Genomic DNA, 17,130 nt, shown 5'->3' with positions numbered 1-17,130 from the left:
TCACCCCCCTGTGCCGGGGTGACAGGCTCCCGACCCCCCGTTAGAGCCCCCTATACTCACCTAATCCCGCCGGGTCCCGCTTCTGGACGTGGTCGGGTGATGAAGATCTCAGCGGCTGCAGTCCGGCGCGTGCGCTGAGAGTCCAACACCCATGGAGAATGACAGGAGAGTCCAGCGCTCCGTCATTCTCTATGAGCGTTGGACCCATCTCTCAGCGCGCGCGCGCGCCGGGCTGCAGCGGCTGAGATCTTCATCACCCGACTGCCTCCAGAAGCGGGACCCGGCGGGATTAGGTGAGTATAGGGGGCTCTAACGGGGGGTCGGGAGCCTGTCACCCCGGCACGGGGGGGGTGAAAGGTTCCCTTTAAGCCCCACAGAACAGCATTAAAGGGAACTTGTCACCAGGGACGCGGGCACAGAGCTGGTCACTATATTGTGTCACCATTGAAGCCATACGTGGAACAATACAGTGAAACTCTATAATGGAAAGCTTTGGGTATTGCATCCATTCTGGATTTGGTTTATAAATACTGATGCAAGATGTGTGATGTGGATCTAGATGTTGTGAAACCTGGACAGTTGCACAGCAGAAGCTGCTGACAGTGTGACGGACAATGAGATTTAAAGAAGCGTTACAATGACTGCATGGGAAACAATTGTTTAGAAAAAGGGAAACGTGTAGTATCACTGGTAATGTGGTTCTGGAAGTAAGGTTTTTTTTTGCAATAGGGGATATCCAGGTTAGAAAAACATGGCAGCTATCTTCCAGAAACAGCACCACTCATGTCTGTGGTTTTGCAGCTCTATTGAGCTAAATGGAGGTGAATTGTAATACCAGACACAACCTGAGGATAGGGGTGGCGCTGACTATACAAAAAGGAAGCTGGTGTTTTTTGTTTGTTTTTTATTTTGTGAGATCCTGGACAACCCCTTTTGTCACTGTCGGGTTTTTTTTTGTTTGTTTTTTTCAGAAATCGATAGTACATGCGATGTTAAGAAACTTTGTAATTGGGTTTATTAGGCAAATATGCCATTATCTGCATTCAAAAAGACTTTCCCAGGTTCCCCCCCTCCCTCCTCTCTCTCATTCAGTGCTCATCAGGAAATCTCGACTCTTTTGCATCAGTCTTTTACACCTGTCTGTTCTATGAAGAGGGGAGAGGGGAGGAGGGAGATTAGTCGGCAGCAGAGAGCAGAGAACAAAGGATTACAGAGCGGGAGCTATGTGAAAGCCTCTATTCAGAGGTCAGAAAGGTCAGTGCTGACTTCAGAAGAGAGAGTCCGGTGATGTAGGTGTAAATTAACTCTTTGTTGTCCTGTTTTGGTGCCTCATCTCCCTCCACCCCTCCTCTCTTCATAGAGAACAATGAAGACAGGGGGGGGGGGAGAGCTTTAAACTGCTTTTTCATGATAAAAATTAATTTTTTGGGTAATAAACCCAATTACAAAGTTTCTTAAAATCGCCTGTACTATTGATTTCTGCAAAAAAAATTAAACAACGCGTTCACTTTAACTCTTACTTTTTGTTAGTATGATGATGCAGTTTTGTGTTAGTATTAATTACATCCTATTCTCCTGCTTTTTTCCCTTGTCCTTATAGCTTTCACATCCTAACACAGTGGAAGGTCTAGTTCTCGTTAATATAGATCCAAATGCCAAAGGCTGGATGGACTGGGCCGCACATAAGGTAAGTGGATTTTGCGGTGAATTATCCATTGAAGCGTTCAAATCTATTGGTTTCTAGTATATCTTGGGCAGGTTATGTGTATTTTATACACCCATATGCATGCCTTTAGTCTGTTTTCTTTACCTGTATCGGCCAAGTGGGACAGTGCTGGTTAGATGTTATAGATCAAACTCAGGCCCTCCAGCTGTTGCAGAACTACAATTCCCATCATGCTTAAGCTTTGGCTGTCCAGGCATGATGAGAATTGTGGTTTTGTTCCAGCTGATGAAGCTGATGACATTGCTTTGCATTTCGCACGTAATCTTCTGTTATGTAATTCCCTCTTTTCCAGCTTACAGGCCTGACTTCATCCATCCCAGAAATGATCCTGTCACATCTCTTCAGTACAGTAAGTAAATACTGGGTAGATGATGGACGATTAGTGGTGAAGTGAATAAAATGCTTACCCATGCACTGGTTGGATGTGTCTATGCAGGAGGAGATTTCTGGAAGCTTAGACATTGTGCGTCAGTACAAAACGGCCATACTAAACTCGCCTATTCTCGGCAACAACCATCTGTACTGGAACAGCTACAACAAGTAAGGAAAACCTGGATGTGATAATGGCAATGTTGTTTTCACAGTTTAACAAAGATTGGGAATTTGTTTTGGAACCTCCCCTTTCTTCACTATAATTAATTTAGAAATGATGGCAACTCTTAAAGGGAACCAGTCACCAAGACAATGCTATCTAATCTATAGACATCATGTTATAGAGCAGGAAGAACTGAGCAGATTGATATATATGTTTATGGGAAAAGATTTAGTATAGCTTGTAACTTGTTGACTGAAAGCCGTGAGTGTCACTCACCGAGAGGACGCCTTAGCATGGAAAGGTCAGACATTTAAAACAATATATTACAAATTATACAGAATCTTTTACCATACAGATATATATCAATCCGCTCAGCTCCTTCTGCTTTATAACATGATGCTGATTGCTTAGGTAGTATTTTTATGGTGATGGATTCCCTTTAAATTACTTGGACAGTAAAAGTGATTAAATGGGTTATTCAGTGCTACAAAAACATGGCCCATCCCTGGTGTCTAGTGGGCAGAATGCCCCCGCGATGCGATCATGGAGGTGCAATCCGTTCAACTTTCCCAGCCGGGCCTCAGTGTCGGAATGACGCTGATCCCAGCTCGGTATTCTGCTGGTCTGGTTTGCAGCAGACCAGACCATCAGAGCACTGATCTAATGGATTGGTGCTCTGTAATATACGCAGCATTGATCCCAATGGGAGATCAGTGCTGTGTATATAGAAGTCCCCCAGGGGACTTCTAATTACTGTGTAAAAAAAATAAAGTTTTTTCATTAATATGAAATCCCCTCCCCTAATAAAAATTTTAATCACCCCCCTTTTCCCATTTTATAAAAAAAAGTAAATAAATAAATATATTTGGTATCGCTGCATGCATAATCACCTGAACTATTAAATTATCACATTTCTGATCTTGCACAATAAATGGCGTAAGCGCAAAAATTCACCAAAGTGCAAAATTGTGCATTTTTGGTCACTTCAAATCCAGAAAAATTGTAATAAAAACCGCATATACGCAATTAAGGTACCGATAGAAAGTACAGATCATGGCACAAAAATGACACCTCAACCAGCCACATAGACCAAAGGATAAAAGTGTTATAAGCATGGTCATAGAGCAATTTTAAGGAGCATTTAGATTTTTAAAAAAGGTTTAAATTTTTTAAAAGCTATCAAATAAAATAAAAGTTACACAATTTACATATTGTTGTAATCGTACTGACTTGAGGAACATAGATAACATGTCAGGAGGAAATGCGAGGAGGAAAAAACTAGAGCGCAAAAACAAAAATTTGCACGGTCCTGAAGGGGTTAATTGCAAACCACACCTGAACTGGAGACAAGAGCGGGGCAAAAGCGGCCATATTTTTGTAGCACTGGATAACCCCTTTAAGATTGTTATCATAATCTTCTGTTGTGATGCTTTCAAAATATCACAAAAGTCTTAAAGATAACGCCAGAGTACCCCTTTAAAGTGGACCTGTGGCCCCATCAGCTGTCATGATCCCTGTGAAGCCATTGCATCTCCCTTCATTAGCACCTGATATGCTATTTAGGTGCAAGACTGGGAACTCTGAGAAGCGGAGACCCAGTTGACAGAGGAAAGCTTCAGGTTCATGCCCCATTGAGATCACCACATTGACAGTCCATAGACTGACATGAAGGCAGCCATCACTGCTCCCCGTTACTCCAGCGCCCATGGTCCTTATTTACAGTGAATGTAGCGATGACTTTATCACTTCAGCCAATTTTATTATTTATTTATTACAAAGCCCACTTTTTTTTTTTCATTTCTTTGAACGTCCTTCCTCTCTCCTCTTCACCTGCAGTCGCCGAGACTTGAACCTGGAACGCGGAGGGGATGTCACTTTAAAGTAAGCAATATGAAATGATAGCTCTGCTAACACAGTCATACCGACGTGGCTGGCAGTAGACTTATCTACCATTTATAACCTTTAGGTGCCCTGTGATGCTAGTAGTTGGTGATCAAGCCCCTCATGAGGATGCAGTGGTAAGGATCCAATGCATTTTTGCTATGTTTTTTTTTGTTTTGTTTTTTGGGGGGGTCAATATCCAGTTGTGACATACGCTGTGCCCTTATAGGTGGAATGCAACTCAAAACTGGATCCGACACAGACTTCATTCTTGAAGGTGAGTTAGAAGCTGCTTGCCCTATGCCTGTAGACTGGTGTGTTACATGGCTGACGGATAGGCAGTTTCCACAGTGAAGGATGCTGTAAGCTGCCTGCTAATGGATCTGACTCAAGTGATATTCCAGAAGGAAAGGTCATTATACTGCCATCTACTCTGGAAACTGGGACAAGGGTCAAGCCTGTCTTATTAATGGTGTACTACTAGTTCTAAAGCTAATATGTGCCGGACTAAGGACTAGCAATGGAGATCAGCATTTGTGTTACTCAGAGGATTCTAGTATAACAGTATGAAAGCATTGTGATGGCCATGTCCTGTCCTGACACTAGAATACGTTTTTAAACAGTTGTGTAAAGGTCAGTGATTAGCATAAAATGTACAGGTGGCACAGAGGGTGAGGGTATTGTGATAACCCAAGAGTGGACAGGTGGTAATAGATTGTTAAAGGGGTATTCCGCTCAAACATAACTTTCCATATGTTGCTGCCTAGTTCATTCCATATTCATGCCCTATTCAGTCTCTTTCCCCCAGTTGTGAGGTGCTGCTTTCTGCTGAAGACACAAAAATCTATGTGAGCCTTTCTCTCCATCTCCCCCCTCCCTTTTGAGACAACTGATGTAAACAAGCCCCTATCTGCAACTTTGTAACAACTTTGTAATGCCGGGAGGATTAATCACATTGAGTCCATCAGCAACTTGACCTCAGATTAACCCTCCCAGCCTTAAAAAGAAGCTACATAGTGACTTATTTATTTCAGTTGTCTCTGAAGGGAGGAGGGGGAGACGAAGAGAAAAGCTCACGCACAGTTTTTTGTGTCTTCATCAGAAAGCAGCAGCTCAGAACTGGGAGAAGGAAACTTAATAGAAAATAACATGTATGGAATGAATTGTTAGTCTCCCCATGGGCAGCAACAAATGAAAAGTTATGTTAGAGTGGAATACCCCTTTAATAATATGTTCACAAAATGAATTATTTTTGAAAAGAACGTTCTTTTTAGCCTTGACAGCATTGGGTTGAAATCAATGCAATGCTGCCTGTTCCATGCACACACCACATTGACAATCGCCGTGCAAAATAAAAATTGCATGTCCATTAATAACGACCACTGTTCCACTAGCAGCAGCCATTATTAATCTTCCATGCACATAGGAATGCAATCTCTTCATCTGTGGTGTATATAGAAAATGACAATTTTATTATAGTATTGTATTGCCCCCTAAAAGATATACAAATCCCCAACATACACTTATTACAGGAAATGCTTATAAGGTCCTTTTTCCCAACACTTACTACTGCATCAAGGCTTCACTTCCTGGATAACATGGTGATGTCACTTCCTGGATAACATGGTGATGTCACGACCCGACTCCCAGAGCTGTGCCGGCTGTGGCTGCTGGAGAGGATGATGGCAGAGGGACACTAAGGGCTAATTCACACGTCCGTTGTTCTGTCCGCAATTGCGGACAGAACATGAAACCAATGTTATCCTATGGCCCCATTCACACGTGTATACGGGGCCGAGATCCGTGCTGCAAAAAAAACAGACATGTTGTAATGCGGACTTTTTTTTTGCGGCACGGATCTCTGGGGTAATGATGTGTGAACGTAGTGCTTCGTGAAGCACGGAGCACTACGGATACACACTACGGGTGTGTGAATGTGGCCTGAGGGACACAGGGAACTGGAGGGACACTAAGCATCCCTCTGCCATCATCCTCTGCAGCAGCCCCAGCCCGCACAGCTCAGGGCGTGACATCACCATGTTATCCAGGAAGTGACATCACCATGTTATCCAGGAAATGAAGCCTTGATGCAGTAGTAAGTGCAGGGAAAAAGCACTTTATAAGCATTTCCCGTAATAAGTGTATATTGGGGATTTGTATAACTTTTGGGGCGCAATACAATACTTTAATAAAAAAATTTGCGGGACTTCTCCTTTAATTGGGCCACATGGAAATAAATGTTGCTGCGGCTGTCAGAGCTCTGATGACTGCAGGAACATACAAACAACGTCCGGTGTTCGGTCAGTATAACAACGTCCCTTGTTGTTTACAGCATTTATTTTTATACTATAAGTCACTCTGGCTATTTGCACAATAAATAGTAGGATCCCAGATACACTATATTTTTGTGTAGGCTCCAAATGACATAACTCCTCCAGCTTTTTATTCTTGGTCAGCTTTCCCAGCTCATGAGGCTATATTTAGGTACCGTGGGGGCTGGGAAGGCCTGCTTGCCAGATAAGTGTACTCATGCTGCCAACAATAAACACAGAAGAGTAGACTTTTAGGATAGTTGGTAAGTTGTATATGCTGATGCTTAAAAGACACCGAAGTGGATGAAGAGGCGGGGTCACTATTCATTGTTTCTTTTTGTCTGTTTTTATTTTAGATGGCTGACTCTGGAGGACAGCCACAGATTACACAGGTAATGTTCAAGAATCCTACCAAAGAACAGCTACAAATACCATCTCTTAGGCTAGGTTCACACTATGTTTTTGCAGTCCGTTTTTTTGTTCATCCGTTCCCCCCCCCAAAAAAAAAGGATGCAAAAACGGATGCATTTGTGTGCATCTGTTTTGATCCATTTTTCTATTGACTTCCATTATAAAAAAATAAATAAAAAAAAGGATCAAAGCGGATCTGTTTTTTTTTTTTTTTAACAGACACAAAATTGAGGTCGACTTTGTTTTTGTGTACGTTAAAAAAAAGGATCTGTTTTGATCCGTTTCCTTTTATAATGGAAAAACTGATCAAAATGGATGCACACAAATGCAGATGAAAAAAACGGATTGCAAAAACGTAGTGTGAACCCAGCCGTACATGAGTATAATGGCAAGAATGCTCATCCTGAGTGACAGACACATATCAGTATATTAATCCTGTGGAGGCGAGGGAGCGGTGACCAGAAGCAGGGCAACATCACAGCCCCTGATTTCTGCTGATCAATGCTGATGAGACTAGGAGGGGGTCTGACCATGTTTCCTGTTGTTGGAGCATACGTAGGTAGTGCCTGATCTCTGCCAGTTTACTATTCAGTACACAAGTTACAGTATGTCCGTATAGATAAATGCCAGTATATGGTAGTTAAAAAGTCAAATGTAAACCTGCCCTTATTGGATTTATCAAACATGGTGTAAAGTGAAACTGGCTCAGTTGCCCCTAGCAACCAATCAGATTCCACCTTTTATTTTCCAAAGAGTCTGTGAGGAATGAAAGGTGGAATCTGATTGGTTGCTAGGGGCAACTGAGCCAGTTTCACTGTACACCATGTTTGATGAGTCTCCTCCATTGGATGTACACAAATTAAATGAATTTTAAAATGACAATGAATATAGTCCCAAAACATTACTAACATTCACATATTTGGTATTTGCAACATCTTGTATAATTGATTTCAGATTAGCATAGTGTCTGCTCTTGATAAAATCCCCTCTAAGGCTATGGTCTCCCTTCAGGAACATGGCGGGAAAAGGCGGCTGTCTGGTTGTAATCACGGCCGGGAATAATGATCATGAATATTAAATCGCAACAGTGATTATGGCTGCCTTTCTCCGCTATGTTCCCAAAGTGGGAACATAGCCTAAATCTGTAGTCTGAAAGAAAGGGTAGACATGATTGAAACCTTTAATTATGTTAAAGGATTAAGGGCCTATTACATGAAGCAATAATCGGCCGTAATTGGCCAGGGCAGCCCCTCCCGCAGCTACCCGCAACGATGAGCGCTGACCTGCTGATTGCCCCGTGTTATAGGGGCTTTAAGGCTCTACAGGGAAGTGTCTTTAATAAGAAACTAAACCCAAGAATAAGGGGGCACAATGGGAGATTACATGGGGGAAACGTCAGGAGCGACATGAGCAAACTATTGACTTTTTTGAAATAGTAGTAGATGCTTGGAACAAACTTCCAGCAGATATGGTTAGTAAATCTACAGTAACTGGAATAAACATATATGTATCCTAAGATAAAAAATAACAAGAAAATTATATAGTAAATAAAAAAAATATACATATATATTTCTGTACTGGTTGTTATTCTGGCAGATCCAGCAGTGCCGTGTACTTCATGATAAGAGCCAATTCAATACTAAAGGAAAGAGTAGTCACACACACCCTCTTATGACTGTTATCAGCTGTTAGATACGTGAGACCCATAGCGGTCAGCTCATCCCCCTATATGGTGTCACTATACAGTGAGACATAACTTGTAATTAAAGAGACTAAGTCAGTAGGTTTGGGCTGTCTTATCTAAGGGTAGCATAAACTGGTGACAGAGAAGCTGAACAGAACGATGTATCACTTACACTGTTCTGTGCAGCTGATCCAGAGATATCCTTTTGAATAACATGGACAATAAGTAGTCCTCTCCATTATGTGCATGAGCCCAGTAGTCCTGGATATTCATGAGAATAAACTCCGCCCACCACCTGCTGGTTGGCAGTTATCTATCCATCATGGGTATAGGCAGCAACTGTCAGTCAGCAGCTGGAGGGCGGGGGGAGGGGTGTGGCAAGCCCTTATTCACCTGTATATTAGGAGAATAGTTGAACAGAATTATACAAGTAATACGCCGATCCGTTCAGCATTTCTGTCACTATCTGTCTTTATTAAAGGCAACATAGACCTAGTGACAGATTTCCTTATGTTAATTGTACATTCTAGATTGTATGAATGTTTTTACCCATCAGTGTCGGGGGTACTTAAGGTGCATAATAAAGATTGTCTGACACTATATGGCATTATCTGTTAATAACATTGCCCAATATTTAATATAATTGTTCTAATTTTTTTTTATTATACTGTCTGTACTATTATAGCCTGGAAAATTGGCTGAGGCTTTCAAGTACTTTGTACAGGGAATGGGCTACAGTAAGTATTGTTATGTGTATTCTGTTCTCTGCCTACATATGCTTTGTTATCTAAAGTAAGCCGAGCCTCCCAGCTGGCCTCTTAACATGGTGGCTTTAGAAGCAATTGTATGCTCTGCGGACTTAACAGCTAAGCTGTGTTGCAGAGCAGATGTTGGTCTGTTCCGGCTCCAGTCATGTTTTAATTACTTCTACATATAGATGGCTAACTCTGATACAACATAGTGCTCGGCTGCCGTCTTCTGGCTTACATATACATGAACCAGTGATGGCTGAGTGTGATGGAGAAAAAATCCGTTTTGAGATGAAGGCTCCTTATACTTGTTCTTGTCTATGGAGACCCATGTTGCAGTCTGTATTGGAGGACATCACAGTCCATATTTTCCCAGCAGATAATTGTACACATTTGTACATTGTTTTCTATGATTTTCTCCTGCATTAGTTTAAAGCGAATGTACCATCAGGTACATTCACTTTAAGTGTTGCACATGAATAGAAAGGCGCCAGCGCAAGGAAGCCAGTGCCCCGGTCCCTTTTTTTTATTGCTTTCCGGTTCCTGCACATAGCGCCAGTCTATTATTGAGCATTGGCCTGGGCTGAAGCACTGGAGGCGGGCCGGACCACCCCCAGTGTGACGGAACCCCCTCCACTCTGTGACGCAGCTTCATTAGAATCAATGGAGCCGCGTCATAGAGGAAAGGGGGTTTCCTCCCACTGGGAGGCGCCATGTGGGGGAACCGGGCCACGGTTCAAAGAAAGGACCGCGGCACCCGCTTCCCTGCGCCAGTGCCGTTCTATTCATGTACAACACATTAGAGATGGAATATAGAGATGAACGCAACTCAAGCATGCCCAAAAAATTGCATTTTGCATGGGCCAGTATTCAATAAACCTATTCTGTTAGAAACCCCCAGTCTAGAATTTTTTATAAAGTCTCTGTTAACCGATATATACAGTACCTCCTGTCCGCTGGTGAGTTGGATGCCGCATCTGGGTGGTGAATGAATGATGTCTAAACACCCAGACTTTCCCACCAATCAAAACTTTTGACATGTCAAAAGTTTTTTGTACATGACACATACTTTCATGACTGCTCTGAATTCTCTCCTGCTCTAAGAAGAAGCCATTACTAACAGCTAGAGTTCCTAAAGGGGTCAAGGATTAGTAAAATCTAACTGCTTTCTTATAGAAAGGGCGCCTCACTTGTACTTTGTTTGCATGTGGTAGTGCAGCTCAGTTTCAATGAAGTGCATGAAGCTAAGTTGTAGTACCACACACAACCTGAGTACAATAGTGGCACTGCTTTTGGAAGCAAGCAGCTACGTTTAGGACCCTTTCAATCCCTTCTCATTAATAGAGATGATCGAACAGCGGAAAATCTAAGGTTCTATAGAATTTGAACCTTTCTGAACCTTCGGCATTTGATTCCCGATGCCTTCCCGGTCCGTGGGGAAGGAGTAGACAGCCCGGGTACCACCTGGAATTCTGGGATTCAGCCTAGGTAATAGGCTATATCCCGAAATTCCAGGTGGTACCTGGGCTGTCTCCTCCTTCCCCAGAGACCAGGAAGGCTTTAGCAATCAAATGCGGAAGGTTCAACAAGTTTCAAGTTCTATAGAACCTTGGATTTTCCGCTGTTCGATCATCTCTACTCATTAAGGTGTTCATAGAAGTATCAAAGCCCTAAAGGCATATTCAGTGTCTTACGTTAAACGGATATATTTTACTCCAGATGTGTGGATCCTTTCTCCTGACGCTTACAATAACTGATTGTAAGACCCCTGTGGATGCCTGTCCCACGCCAGGTGCTTAAAGTGGATTCCCAACTGGCAATGTTATCACCCATCGATAGGCATGATGTTAAGAATGGGGAGCCAAGTCCTCCATATAATGGAGAAGCCGGTCGTGTGTGTTTTCCACCATCCCATTCATTCCCTTTCGGAGTCATGGAGACAGCCCAACAACAACACGTGGCTATTTCCAGCAGCTCCCATAGAGAATGAATGGTGGAGCGGCATGCATGCAGGGCCCCCAGCACTGTTCTAACGGGAGACTCTGATCCTTGTTTTTGAGGTAGCGGGGGCCCCAGTGGTTGGTCCCCCACAATCAAAAAGTTGTCCTCTATGCCATGGGTCTCCAAACTGCGGCCCTCCGGCTGTTGCAATACAACATTTCCCATCATGACTGGTGAGCCGAATCCAAAGCTTTAGCTGTCTGGGCATGATGGTAATTGTGGTTTTGAAACAGCTGGAGGGACGCAGTTTGGAGACCCAGGCTCTATGCTGTGGACAGGGGTTAATTTTGCCGTCTAGAGAAACCCCTTTAAAATTACAGGCCCATTCCATACTGATGTTTTCATTAGTTCCAGTAATTTTCATTTGTCTTGCTATTTCTTCTCCCCAGTCCCCCACATTCTGGATAAGAGGCGCAGTATGGGGTGAAGTATCTTTGAAGAACCTATCAATCCCCCATCCTCCTTCACTGCTCTTGGTCCTTGCACCCTTGTTGCTTTTTCTCACCCGGCTTCTGTCCAGGTGCTTGGGCATGAGATACTCACCCCACCTTCTGTGTGCTTACAGTGTACTTTGATATCTTGTGTGAGCTTACACCTTTATACCTAGTTACAATACCTATTGTGTCAGATGAGCAAAACTCATTGCGGCTTCTTCGGACGATGTAGGCGTTACTACTTAGTGGCCGATGACCCTTCAATCTTTCACCTGTTACCTGTAAGCATGGCTAGCCTACTTTTGACAGTCGTTTCCAAGATCCCACAGCTTCACCATGTCATGTTAGTGTTGTCACTGTGATGTCACTACTTTTTAGAGTTGCTTTACCGTTAAGAGGATGGGCTCACAAAGACCACAGTTATTTCACAGTATTGTGTTCACCGTTTTATCTTCATTTAGAGAAATTTCACAAAGTGGTGGTCAAGTGCTGTCAATAACCTTAAGTAAAGGATCTGATTTCTTGGGTCTATTCCATCACTCATGCTTTGATTTTGATTTTTCTTTCTTCTAATTACAGTGGCGTCCTCTTGCATGACTCGTCTGTCTCGCTCGCGCACCGCCTCTCTATCCAGCGAGGGGAATCGCTCACGCTCTCGTACCCTGTCGCAGAGCAGCGAGTCGGGGGGAGGACCACCAGGAACGTTCACGGAGGTGACCTGCTGAGAAGCCGCGACGCTGGGGACATGTGATCACCCCCCCCGTTCGGTTTGAGGGGAAGGCATTTTAGCAGCGCTAATTATGCTATATAGAAAGCTAAAAACAAACCCAGACTTCACATGAGAGATAACAAGATGTCTGTACCTGTCTTTCTTTCTCTCCTCTCTCAAGATTTTTATTACCCTTTTTTCTGATCACTTTGCCTTTTCTTATTTTGTACTTACAGTTCATATACTTGTGTAAAAGAGATTTGCAGGGTTTGCTTAACTTGGAGTAGCGTACAGCTGAATAGACTAACCTGAGATCACAAGGGATTTATAGGTATCTAAGATTTCTTTTTCTTTAGTGTATTCTGTATTTGTTTTCTCTTCCTATTCTTCTTCTTCTTCTTCCATTGCCCTTCCTTATTTTGATCTCTCCAAAGCCAGGCAGACTACAGAACCGTTCTTTACCGTTGTATCTCTAACTCATTGTATTACCCTAACAAGCCCTCCCTGGCACATCACAAGTTATAATATGGGGTAACTTCACCTCCCTAACATTATGCCCAAGTGAAATTGCGGTGGGGGGGGAGAGGGAGTTGCAGGGAAAGGTCCAACCACTGGAATACTTATCATTTTTGAGGTCACTTTAAACATTGCAGCACAATGGAAACAGCGCAAAAATCGTAAGATATTTCATGCTAATAAGAAGCTTAAAGTTACTTAAACTCTGCTTCCTTTACATGCTTTCCTTTGCAGTAGTAGTGCTTGATGCCTTTTTTATACTTTTGCCATAACTCTTCCCCCGCTGCCACTTGCTCAGGGTTGCTTCCGTGAGTCTTAGGGGGAGATTTTATAAGATTAGTATTTGCTTTTCAGTTGTAAAAACATGTAGATAAAGCACAGGGTAGATGCTTTTTTTTTTCTTTTATTGTCTTTGTTTTGTTTTTTGTTTTTTAAATAAAGGTGTAGATTGGTTGGGGACATGTATAGTTATAAGATTAAAAAAAAAGTGTCTCGTACTTCCATCCTAGTTCAAAATGGCATCCTACCAGTAATGGCCCCATTGTAGATATACAAGCTGGGGATGTCACTCTCTGAAATAATACCTATATGTAAGATCATTAGTATTGGAATGAGAATAAATCGTGGGATTACTTATAATCCGGACACTTATCTCTTCTCTACAGTATGCATTTCAGTATATTTATTCCATTAAGGGTACAGTGGATTTGCCTTCACCAAGACCATGAGCAGCTTAGAATGACTAATGCCAACCGTAAAACAATCAGTATTGTACTGTGATCATTGTGCCAACCATACACTGTTTCACTACTTCGCCTTGAGTGTTACAACATGTCAGAATATGTATGTACACAGATTTTAAGACTAGTATCAGAAACATTATATATATAGGCTTTCATTAAAAGGCAGAAGCTACTTTATAAACTATTTATACTTTAACAATAAAATCCATTTCATTGTCATTTGTCGACGAATTCTGATAATGCGCAGAGCAAAGAGCGAGGGTGGAAAAGCTTTGCTTTCTCTTAATGTTACTAAATGAGAGATTCTGAATGGTAGCCATACCTAGTGCAGATCAAACACCCATAGGCGGGTACTGTAAATGCTGGGTTCCCTGCTTGCTGTAGTGGGTAATTCCACTTTGTACACTCTAATGTGAAAGGGATATGGTGGTAACATTGCCTACAAAGAGCAAGTGTACCTGTCATTTACTTAGTGTATCCAGACAATATGCAGGACTTCAGCTCACCATACAAAATGGATAATCTTCAGCAGATCAATAGACAGGCCGCTATGTATGGGGCAGCCTGACTGCCTTCCAACACTGGCATTTGGTGAGACATTGATCAGGCATGTTGGATCTCAAAAATGCCCAGTCCTTTCTTACCCTGTTTGAGTGTCTGCATATATATATATATATATATATATATATATATATATATATATATGCCCCGAGTTGATATTTTGTGTCTTTGACCCTACTGAAAGTCTTCTTTATCTCAAACTGTTAACTCTTGTAAAAGTTTGTATAGAGAAAGGCATTACATCGTGTTTTCAGTCTGGATGTTCTGAATGGTTGATGTATAGAAGGGGGCATTCTGTATAGGATTCATTTTGTTGTTCTCTTATAATTTTCTGTTAGTTTTTTTTCCCTCACACTGTAAAATAAAACATTAAAGCACTTCTTCGTGTCATCATTTGAAAAGTCAGTAGTCGTTTGATGAATTTAGGGTTGGTTGCAATATATGTGGGAGTCATTTTACCTTTTTTACATTCTGAATAAAGTCCTTCAAGGGATTTATTAAAGTGAATCTGAAGAAGTTTACCTTTTCTAGAGCTGACAATCTTTGCAGAAGTCAGAAAAATGGCTTTTTATTTCACAATAAAGTGTCAATGAGGCAGGGCTGAGTTTCCGTGATACTTTCAGCCTGGAATGAAAAAACTTATTTTAAAGCCTGTCAGCTTTAGAAATGGTAAACTTCTTGTTTATTACACCATTACCAGTCAACCTTTGTCTGCAGCTCATAGTCTATAAGCAATTTGGCATGTAAACATAAGTGAAAATGGTAAAGTCAGCTCACCTCACAAGATGTCTATACGGTGTACGGTGCATTCGGAGAGGGTGCACGGATTCCACGGTGGCTTAACCATTGATTCCCCAAATGCAGCAACAAACAGGTGATTATTCCAGCACTCCAAAGGTTAAAATCAAAAATCTTTATTAAACCTTCATGTTAAAAGTAGCAATAGTATAACACATGTTGTCCGAACAAATCAGCGCATGCACGCTTAGTCCTAATCAGGGTTAAGCACGCATGCGCAAAACTCGTCGATCTGTTCAGACAACATAAAGATTTAATAAAGATTTTGGGATTTTAACTTTTGGAGTGCTGGAATCATCACCTGTTGCTGCAATTTGGCATGTACACTGTGTCAGTTAAAGGGGTTGGCCACTTTATAGTATATAGTAATTGTTCAGTGTACAGTATTATTAACTGTACTCACTGTATATACTGACAGCAGCTTCCTGTGTGCCTCATAGAGCTAAAATCATATTCCCTTCTCCAGACTGTGCTGTCCTGCTCTGTGGTGTTTCTGTCCATAAGATGGCTGATGTGGAGGAGCATGTGACCATGCCCCGCCCTCCATGTCTACCACTGAACCTGTATATGCCTATGGAGGACACTGGAGGCGGGGCATGGCCATCTTATGGACAGCCTCACCACAGAGCGGGGCACCGCAGCCTGGAGGAGGGGAGTGTGATTTTAGCTCTATGAGGTACACAGGGAGCTGCTTTCAGTATATACACTGAGTACACATATACTACACACAAAACAATTTTACTGTAACATGGCCAACCCCTTTAAGCGACAGGACCGCCTTCTCTCTCGCTCTCTCTTTGCTTCTCTCCTGAACTTGGTGATGCCTGACAAACTCCTTACCTTCCTAGTCTGCAGCCTTCTGTTGTAGGCACCTTCATCGCCTAAGCATACCACAGTACATTATATGGTAAAATGAATGATGCTATTCAGAAGTACAACTGGTTCCACAAAAAACAAGCCCCCATATGGCTCAGTCAACATAAAAAAAATTAAGAGTAATGGCTCTTAGAAAGGTGACAATTAAGATGGCTGGGGTTTTGGTAGACATATGTTTACTAGTGACCATAGATATTGATCCCTTTACATTTATAGATCACTTGATTAGGATGCCTGAAAACAAGTAAAAAGGCAGTGAGGGGTTAACACAGATGAGAAGGTATTGTAGTATTATTTTGTAGATAGTCGTTTTGCAAGTAAAATTAGGTTTTTAAGAAGTTATGTAAACTTTTCAGTGTTTTTTTAGCAAATACTTCTGTTCTAAATAATATACCAGTTCCAAAACCTACTTTGCTGTTCCTCCATTAATCTATAACTCAACACTCACTGTCCCTTCAGTGCTGACACTATCTGATATTGCCAGGAAATAAGTAAGGACCACTTGTAAATTTATTTATACGTTTCTAGGAGGAATAACCTAGTGGTAACCTTGCAGCGTTTTAAGAAATAATAATAAATGCTCCAGAATTATTGAATGAGACACTTAGCATTTACTAAAACACGTCAGGAGAGCTCACTATGCCCTTTAACAAAAGGAGATTTTTGTTGTTTTTTTGACTGTCATTTTATGTGACAAACACATATATCAAAAGTCATTTCAAGCCCCTTCTATTTAAGATTGTAGTTCACAGCTTTAACCAGCAGGTGGCCACATTATACTTGTTTTTGCCAAAAGTGACTAACGGAACCTATTTTCCTACTTCAATACTAAAGAAAATGCCTCAGATACAGTCAGAGAATGAGGTTCCTGGATCCTCCAGGAGGCAAAATGCTAAATCTTAATGAACAATGGAACATGCAAATTATACCAGACATGCAAGGTTAGATTTGGATTGTATGGGTTCAGCCTATTCATCCATGGTCTGGTAATGGTCTTTTAGGAGGGATATTAGGGGTCTCAATTTAGGGAGGCGATCATAGTCTGGGTGATTTCTGGAGGGGCCTTGTGAATTATATGAAACATGACTAATGCAAACACAGGGGTACTATGGACAGCACTAGCAGCCCAGTATGACCGTCTAAATGGTTTTGTCACCACCCACATAAGCAGCATTAATTCCAATTGTTTTTCAT

At 41.9% G+C, this 17,130-nt stretch overlaps 1 protein-coding gene across 2 annotated transcripts in view; it reads left to right on the top strand.

The window, feature by feature from the left end:
- NDRG2 (NDRG family member 2) overlaps positions 1–14,640 on the top strand; it is a 43,136-nt gene extending 28,496 nt beyond the window's left edge. The window contains exons 8-17 of one of the 2 annotated variants that reach the window (XM_069961526.1): positions 1,601–1,687; positions 2,019–2,075; positions 2,163–2,266; positions 4,098–4,142; positions 4,228–4,279; positions 4,372–4,419; positions 6,811–6,846; positions 9,235–9,286; positions 11,689–11,722; positions 12,313–14,640. In XM_069961526.1, coding sequence (XP_069817627.1) covers positions 1,601–1,687; positions 2,019–2,075; positions 2,163–2,266; positions 4,098–4,142; positions 4,228–4,279; positions 4,372–4,419; positions 6,811–6,846; positions 9,235–9,286; positions 11,689–11,722; positions 12,313–12,484 — 687 coding nt within the window. In that variant the 3' untranslated portion in view covers positions 12,485–14,640. The remainder of the gene's footprint in view (positions 1–1,600; positions 1,688–2,018; positions 2,076–2,162; positions 2,267–4,097; positions 4,143–4,227; positions 4,280–4,371; positions 4,420–6,810; positions 6,847–9,234; positions 9,287–11,688; positions 11,723–12,312) is intronic. The other variant, XM_069961527.1, reaches the window with a different exon arrangement.
- Positions 14,641–17,130: the final 2,490 nt, after the last annotated feature.

Source organism: Dendropsophus ebraccatus, chromosome 3 (genome assembly GCF_027789765.1).
Source record: "Dendropsophus ebraccatus isolate aDenEbr1 chromosome 3, aDenEbr1.pat, whole genome shotgun sequence".
NCBI classification, from domain to species: domain Eukaryota; kingdom Metazoa; phylum Chordata; class Amphibia; order Anura; family Hylidae; genus Dendropsophus; species Dendropsophus ebraccatus.
This window is presented reverse-complemented; position numbering and strand designations above follow the sequence as displayed.